The sequence below is a fragment of the Pollicipes pollicipes genome, unplaced genomic scaffold, assembly GCF_011947565.3.
Source record: "Pollicipes pollicipes isolate AB1234 unplaced genomic scaffold, Ppol_2.1 Scaffold_4219;HRSCAF=4965_pilon_pilon_pilon, whole genome shotgun sequence".
NCBI lineage: Eukaryota > Metazoa > Arthropoda > Thecostraca > Pollicipedomorpha > Pollicipedidae > Pollicipes > Pollicipes pollicipes.
The window spans coordinates 35,603,678-35,612,346 of NW_023596448.1; the positions used below are offsets into that span (position 1 = coordinate 35,603,678).

Here is an 8,669-nt window from a genome sequence, read left to right on the forward strand (position 1 = left end):
TTATGTGACAGTGCACTCTCCTTATTCTTATGTGTTAGGTACACGACTCAACGTGCTACAGTTGGAAAATTTTGCAATATTTTCAAACTGGAGCCTAAGTGAATTGCGCGCGTAGCTGGATTTTAAGAAACGCAGGTCCAGGCTTGTGGGTTCATGTGGTCTCCTTATTGCTAGAAATCATACTGCTTCCTCCGAGCGTCTTATCTTTAATGCATTTCATTGCCAGGTGCAACTGTACCTGTCGTGGGGCCCAATCCTTGCTCCCTAGAACAGGTCACACCTAAACGCTCACAGGCGCAAGCTCACAAAAACGCTTTTCAGAGCTGTCAAAGCAGTATGCTAATGCCAAGCTCCGACCTTAAAATGCTCCTAACTTACGTATCACATAAAACAAGTTGCATCCGGCCTTCTAGTGCTCCATTAAATCTTAATAGCTAGTTCTTGCCTTATTCACATGCTGATGAAACATTACGTTTTATGCGTTCCTAGGTACGCCATTGGGGCTTGTAGGTTACTCATTTCGGGTCTGTTAAGACCAATGCTTTTTTCTTATCATGGCGTGCTGGAAGTAAAAGAGGCAGACTTTTGTGTTACGCCTGCAAGGTCAGCTACAGTCGTCAGAGGATATAAATCGATGAAAAGATGAGAGTTTATGGACATAAGGCTAGCGATATCAAAAGCAAGTTTCCCTTAGGCCCTTAAGGACAAACTAGGTGCCCCATGTTGGTGGAAGTACATTTCCTAGTAATGGACATGCTGACAATATCCACAGAAGATGTAGCAAGAACTATATGCATTCTTTGGAAATTGTCAGAGCGATGGACGATTAGCTACGAAACGTGTGTTCGGCAATGGCGGACGGAATCACTAGTCACCAGAGACATCTAGTGGGAAGCATTCAATTGATTTCCTTGAGTTGTGCCAAGGGGGGATCGCACCGCATCGGCTTGGTTGCCTACCATCAAAACGCGCATTTCCATTGAGCCCATCTGGCTACCTTGTAAGGGATCTATAATACAAAAATAACACACTTAAGAATGGTCTGGTCACATACGGTTTACAATCTTATTATGTGGGTCTGGCATTGGCACGTTATGCTATAGTTTGACCTTCGACATTGAGGATGTGGGTCCATCAGCAAAAGGGCTTTTCTTATTACTACGTGATAGCATTGTTTTTATTTTTTTAACATCCGCTATCAAAACTACCGTCGCCTCGCACAAGCTCTGCAGCGAGATAAAACAATGGAGTACATAGGACGTGAACCTTGTATTCCCAGTTACTGGAAGCATGACGAATGATGCAATCATGACGGGTTAATGGCCGAAGCATATCACACATGGACAACATGTTCAACAACTGGAACAACGGACGCTGCAGTATGGAAGACAGGACAAGACATGTAACCGAACGCAGCTGTCTGCCGTTCAATGTTTAGATGGAAAAACTGTTTATCAGCCTTCTCCTCGACTTCAGCAGACTGGCCTCCACGTTGTAGGTCAGAGGAGTGCCGAAGCTGTACGGGTGGGACCATAGGTCAGGGGAAGGGGATAGGCAGCGTAGGGTGATGGGGGCCGTCTTGACCTCAACCTTCTTCACCATCCGGGACGGTCGTAGCGAACGACGGGGGCGGTGTAGTGGACAGGCGGGGGCGGCGTAAGAGACCACGCTGGGTACGTACGTCTCGTGCTCCTTCTCGGTGACCTCGAGAAGGGTGGTGTCGGCCGGGTGTCGGCCTCCACCTTATCCAGAGTGGTTGTTTTGAAGGTGGCCTTGGCCAGGGGTCGGGCAGAAGCAAGGCGCTGCGACGGCGACGCTCGGCGGCGACGACGGCCGGCTCCTCCTCGGCAGCCTCCTCGACAGCGGCACTCTCCTCCTTGTCTTCCACGTTGTAGATCAGAGGGGCACTGTAGCCGTACGGGTGCAGGCCATAGGTCGGGGAAGAGGAGAGGCAGCGTACGTGATGGGGAGAGGCCACGTGCTTGAACCTCAACCTTCTTGACCACGGGGTGGTGTATGTGATGGCAGGAGCAGCGTAGGCGAAGGCGTTAGCAAGCGTAGGTGATGGGGGCTGCCTTGACCTCAACCTTCTTCACTGCGGGGACAGCTGTAGGAAACCACCGGGGCGGTGTAATGGACGGCGGGGGGGCGGCGTAGGGACCACGCTGGGCACGTACGTCTCGGTGCTCCTTCTCAGTCCACCTTGAGCCGGCTGGTGTCGGCCGGGGTGTCGGGCCTCCACCTTATCCAGGGGGTGGCCGTCTTGAAGGTTGGCCTTGGCCACGGGCGGGCAGAAGCACGGCGCTGCGACGGCGACGCTCGGCGGCGACGACGGCCGGCTTCTCCTCGGCAGCCTCCTCGACAGCGGCAGTCCTCCTCCTTAGCCTCCACGTTGTAGATGAGAGGGGCACCGTAGCCGTACGGGTGCAGGCCATAGGCCAGGGGAAGAGGAGAGGCAGCGTATGTGATGGGAGAGGCCACATGCTTGACCTCAACCTTCTTCACCTCGGGGACAGCGTAGGAGACCACGGGGAGCCGTGTAGTGGACGGCGGGGGCGGCCGTAAGAGACCACGCTGGGCACGTACGTCTCGTGCTCCTTCTCGGTGACCTTCAGCAGGGTGGTGTCGGCCGGGGTGGTCGGCCTCCACCTTATCCAGAGTTGCGGTCTTGAAGGTGGCCTTGGCCAGGGCGGGCAGAAGCACAGCGCTGCGACGGCGACGCTCGGCAGGGGCGACGGCCGCCTCCTCCTCGGCAGCCTCCGGGGCGTCGGTGTCGGGCGCAGCGGCGGCAGGCGGCCGCCGCCTCGGCGTACTTCTTGCGGAACTCCGGCCTTGGCGGCGGCCACCTCGGCCGTGTCCTGCACCGGCTCGGGAGCCACGCCGTCGAACACGGGCGCCTCCAGGTTGAACACGGGCGCCTGCAGGTTTCGCCTCCGGGGCCACAGGAAGGTTGGTCGCCTTCACCGGGAAGCCGTTGACATCGTCGGCCGTGTAGGAGACGGTCTGCACCTTGCCGTTGGCGTCTAGTAGCTGTAGCTGCCAACGGTGGCGCCATCGAACCTCCGGAACTCGTTCTTGGCAGACGGGCCTCCGGCGTAGCCATAGTTGAAACTGGCCCAGCTCATCCTGAGCGTGGTACTGCGAGCTGACGGTAGCGGCTGGCGCCGCGCTGTACACCGTCGGGGCGTAATGGTTGTACGCGCCGGCCCGCGTAGTAGCTACCCGGGCTGTACCCGTAGTACTGGTGTACCCAACAGGCGAAGTACTGGGCAGGCCCAGCGCCAAGACAGCGGACCAGTGCGACCTGCGGGAACACAGACGGTGGGCTGAATAGTGGGAACTTGCTTATGATTGAGCAATACTTGATCGTATTGCATTGAAGCAACAGATCCTTCTCCAAACGACCGCGAACTAACTGGAACCAGCATACAGGGCATAAGGCATTGGTGAAGCTATGCTTTGGATTATGGAGGGGAGTTTTGGACCTATGTCCTTGGAAAGCAAGGCGATGATGTTTCACTTAGGTGAAATTTTGGGATACCATACTTCAGGATTGTGGCATCTGTTTTTCAATTTTATCGTATGCATGTTGTCGTCATGTATCCGCTAGTTGATTGCTATCTTTGATTTGAGTCCATGTACCCGCAATTTTTGCAATCCCTGCAATTCGAGTACTAGCTTTAAGCTAGGAGTTGCCAATTCTCCTATATTTTTAAATTGCTTGAATGTCTTGTGCGGTATGATGAAATTATAGAAAATGGCCTTTTCAGTTCTGTTTTATCCTTGCGTTCTTCTCACTGTGATAGTGTAAGTCTTTTTACGAGTGCCATCCAACTCACTTTGATTGTCATTGAGTACAGCGATGCTGTTTGGTTGCTGAAAGGGTTGCATATATGAACAAATTTCAGTGATCCCTTGCGGATTTTATAACAGTACTTGCTGTCAAAACGTGACACATGTTAAACAAATCAGCTGTCGCTCATGTAATAAGCGAGACATAAAACCCCTGGCACTACTCCATAAATGTGTACATATACCAATATTTTGCGACAAAGTATCGTTTTCCAGCGGAATACGGCTTGTTGGGAATACCAAATAACTCGCTATACGTCTGGCAAGTAACACGTTATAGCAGGTCCACAGCGACGCGATAGAACACCTAGTCTTGCACATAAGCATCAAAACTACAAATGCTAAGGTTCCCACCGCTGCCGAACACAGCACACTCTAGCGGCTTCACTTACCAGAACCTTCATGCTTCCCCGCTGCAGGAGGACTGACTGTGCTGGCTGGAGGAGCTGGACGCGTTATATAGGCGGTCCAGGTAGAGCCGTACCCGGAGGCGGTCCGGCTGCGCCTCGCTTCTCTCGGCTGCGGCCACGGGCGTGTCCTTCAACCCCGCCCATCAGTTCGGAGCGGGGCGGGCCGCTGTGACGTCAGCCCATGTCAGGGAGGCAGGGGCTTCCTCCCGACAGAGAGAGCCATGGCCGAGCGGCCCAATGAAATTTGTAGTTGGCTGTGTCGTAGACTTAAGCAAATTGAAGGAAAGCGCACTTTTTGAGGAATTCGGGTGGAATGAATGCTGGCTGTGTCACATAGTTCCGGCAGATGGAAGCAGAGCGAGTTGTTTTGTGTAACCCGTGTTAAATACGTGCTTGGCTGCACTGCAGCACATATTCTAGCATATTGAAAGCAACACTAGTGGTTTCGTGGAATCCTTGTGGAGCTCATGCTGGTTGCGTCCTCGATCCTGGCAAATCGAAGACAAAACTAAAGGTTTCGCGGAATCAGTGCCTCACTCATGCTGGCTGTGTTACATATTTTGAGAAGTTGGAGAAAAAAAGCGCCCTTTTCTGTAATTAATACTCACTGAGCAGGCAACCCAACAAATATTCACCGCCACATGTTATCGCACTAAAACCTCAAATGTTCAATGCCTGTCGGCCATGCTTTTGATGAAGTTTGGTTGTTTTGAGAACCCTTTAATATGTTTTATTTTTCTCAACACTTTTCTCAACCTGTTTTTTCAGCCTAAATGGCAAGCATTCGACATGGTCCCACCGGAAAAGTTACAACATGCCAAAACAATGGCCACCCTTAATATACGTCCACCGCAAACGTGTGCTTCCAAAGTGTTCATAATACAACCGGCCAAAAATGACATACTTCGTTTCGCCCTCATTTCATGTCCTCTCGGCGGAGGTTACAAGAGCTCTATCATGCTACTGTTCATCATTCTATGATCATGATCATGCCTCGGCTAACGATTGTGTGGCAAACCTAAATTCCAGCCAGACACCCTAAAGTCTAGAAGACAGATCTAAATGGCATGGACTTTAGACTAGCACCACCAGTCCACGCTACCTTAACACGCGCCCGGGTGGCCGGCTAGATACCCTTCGCTCGGGGGGGGGGGGGGGGGGGTCAATTTGAACGCCCCCCTGAGATCTCGGGAACTAAAAGAGCTAGCAACACCATCTTAAACTGTACGTAAACTCACCTTAGGTCAAAGCTTGAGCTTCCTAGACAATGGTCTTCAGGCCAAATAAGGTGAAATAATGTTAAAATTCCAGGTTGGTCTCTATAGTGCCCCCAGAACCTAGGCAACCGTTTCTAAGCAAAAGGTCACAAACCCTTTTGAGGTCGGTGTCAATTTGACCTCCCACTCAAGCGCGTGTTAAGGCTGTTACAAACCACTCTGTAAAACGGTGGCATTCACCTGTTTGAACAGCTTGCCATCATTCATGAAGGATTCACATGTGAGCGATTTCGCTTGCTTCGCCTCTCCCTCACCTTTATCGCCGGAACCGGATGTATTAGCAAGCAAGGACGAACGCAGGATTAGAACTGGCAGTGTGTGGGGGTGGACCACACTCAACAATTAAGACCAAGTTATGTCCGCCTCAGGCGAGAACAGTTTCTTGGGTTTCAGTTGTAGCTCGTTGTATCGTGAAACAGCATGTCATGTTCTCGATCTTTCCATCTGTGTATGTGTCTAAGTGGCATTCTTCACCGCCAAGAGCTGGTCGCGTGCACCTAAGTACGTGCCATCAAGTTGGCATGGGAGGGGGTTATGCTTGCGAGGACTACTATGTGCGAGAGCTCCTGTTTTTTTGTTGTTGCTTGTTTGTTGTTTGCTGTGTTGCACAAACGGCGGACCGCGCTTGGTGTTTCTGCCACGCGATCTCCTGGAAAAGCCGTTATATTTTAGGTCAACGACGCTCACACGACTGGGGATCAGAAGATGCGCTCGCCGCTTTCCTCATTCCTGCAAAAAGTTGTTTTCTTTGTAGGTTGCCGAATATGATCCGGTATGACGGCGGCCATGAGTGCATGGACCACAGATCGGCAGTCTGTTGTTCGCACTAATTGCATCGCAAAAAGGTTGCGCAGGAGTATTTTTGTGTGTTATTTTCAAGAGCGGCAGACATGTTGACTGAGCCTTTTTCACGATGACAGTTGTAGGGTACAAATTGATTGGTTGAGTCGAAGCGAGGAAAGAGGCGTGTCGTAGGTTTTCCCATGTTAGAATACCGATTCAGACATTTTGTGGTGCCTTTGGCGTTCGACTTATTCGTAACATTGGCAATATTCGGAGAAGACACGCTGAAAACACTGTTGCATGTTCGGTCGGTTACGTGCTTCCTTTATCTGGACTAAGTATGGGACATTTGCGTGCAAAATCTTAAAGTTGATGGAGACATTCAGGATGCAACCTCTCGCTGACTCGCAGAGTGGGCCCAAAGGTCATGTGAAGAAGAGTGTTTTTACTTATATGATGACCGTACATGGTGATATTTACTTTCCAAGCTGCAAGGGTGTTTTAGATAACCGCTATCCCTGTGTGCACTGCTTAATGTATGCAAAGCGTTGATACTAACACCATACTCCGGATGACAGAAGACATGGGCACATGTCGGCGTACGATTTTCATTGTGATGACGGTCACAAAATAGTTTGCCCAGGAATAGAGCGAGCATATTTTGTGCGCTGTCTTCCAGAGCGGGCAGAGATGTTGACTAAACTTCATCTCGCGGGAACAGTTGCCGATACAAATGGATTGGTTGGATTGAAACGCGCATAAAATTGTGTGGTAGGTTTCCCATGTTAGACGCTGGATTTAGGGATTCATGTTTTGGTGTGTTGGACTTATTCTTAACATCAACTGTGTTCGGAGCAAACATGCCGAAAACACTTATGCGTGTTCGCTTGGTTATGTGCCCCTTACCTTAGACTAAGTCTGGGACCTTTACGCACAAAATCTAAAAGTTTGAGGTAGGGCGTTCAGCATACAGTTTGACCGTCGACCTGCTAAGTGCGTCGGAAGGCCATTAAGGAAGTGTTGTTTGTCCTACTTGGATGACGGAACATAGTGATTCATGCTTTCCAAGCTGCAAGCGTCTCATAGATACCGCTTATTCCGTGGTGTGCACTGCTTAAATGTAGGCAAAACATTGGTACTAAAATCTTACGCCGGGTGGGTAGGGTGGATTCAAATTCCCTATTACATCTTTGCTGTTTTTCCAACATGGTTTTGAAGATGATCTCGAAATTTTCTCACTTTCAATTCATTATTTCCACGCACTGAACCAAAACTTCGTTTACATGTCATTGCCTTTCCGTAAAGGTATCAAAAACATTTACACAGTATTACACTACGGTTTCTTCGTGTTTTGAGCTAAATGTGCAACTTAACAATTTACCTTCTGAACGGAAAAAAACAAATACATTGGTGTGCCCATTGAAAAACATCTTAAACTTACGCGCCACAGGGGTTTTGTTGCAAGCATATCAAATAAACATATGAAATAATAAGCAAGATTATCTACATCATTGATAAAACAACGTCACATGTCCCTAAAACACTTCAATTCTTCGTTATTGCAATTGCTGCTGCTTGATTTGGGATAATAATTATGCTTTTCAACTAGATCGGTTAGTAATTTTGAAGAAAAGGCTGTGAGGCGGATAGAAAATGTGTATCCTCCACAAACCTCTGGGCCAATCTTGAAACAACACAAATTTTTGACACTATCGGATATCGCTGAATCCCAAATGCCACTTGCGATGCATAAATTTCTAAACTCTAAGCTTACTGCATAATTTGGTTTGGCATACAAGCTCTACTAATCAAATAAAATGGATATAAGGCGACAAAAGCATTTAGACCGACTTTTCTCTAATCGTAATTTTATACTATTTACATCTTGCCTTGGCCCTAAGCTATTAAACGATATTATGATCTCATATTTTCCAAGAATAACTGATATCACTGCATCAAAAGCCATCGTTAAGAACATCATCCGTAAGCATTTCGTGAACGCACATTAACGGGAATGTTCCACATTTGAAGATATTGAGGTGGGCATCAGGTATGATAGGAAAAGCTTACTTGTAACTATTGATAAGCTTTCAAGGTTCAAAAACGACGCCAACTAGCAAAATTTCAAAGCTTGTAAGAATGCACTCAATTACGTCATTGTTTGATGCTGTCATAGAATGGTTTTGTGACGACAGCAAAGCCTGGCAGCATCTGACAGACAGACCTAAAGAATGTTTCGAAACACACGAAAGCTGACGCCAACCGGCCATTCTCGTCGCGGGGCTGTGTCGGCTGGCGGATTAGTTGGTGGTTTGTTTGTGTATTTTTTGTCTTGGTGCTGGCTGTA

The 8,669-nt window shown here is 49.1% G+C and overlaps 1 protein-coding gene across 1 annotated transcript; it reads right to left on the minus strand.

Annotated features, from left to right (window-relative positions):
* Positions 1-2,048: 2,048 nt before the first annotated feature.
* Positions 2,049-4,905, minus strand: LOC119095266 (cuticle protein 6-like). Its single transcript, XM_037218126.1, has 5 exons — positions 4,898-4,905; positions 2,965-3,304; positions 2,814-2,918; positions 2,364-2,505; positions 2,049-2,107 (listed from the first exon to the last, which is right to left on the minus strand). Exons 1-5 carry the CDS (start codon positions 4,903-4,905, stop codon positions 2,049-2,051), a joined length of 654 nt encoding a protein of 217 aa, XP_037074021.1.
* Positions 4,906-8,669: the final 3,764 nt, after the last annotated feature.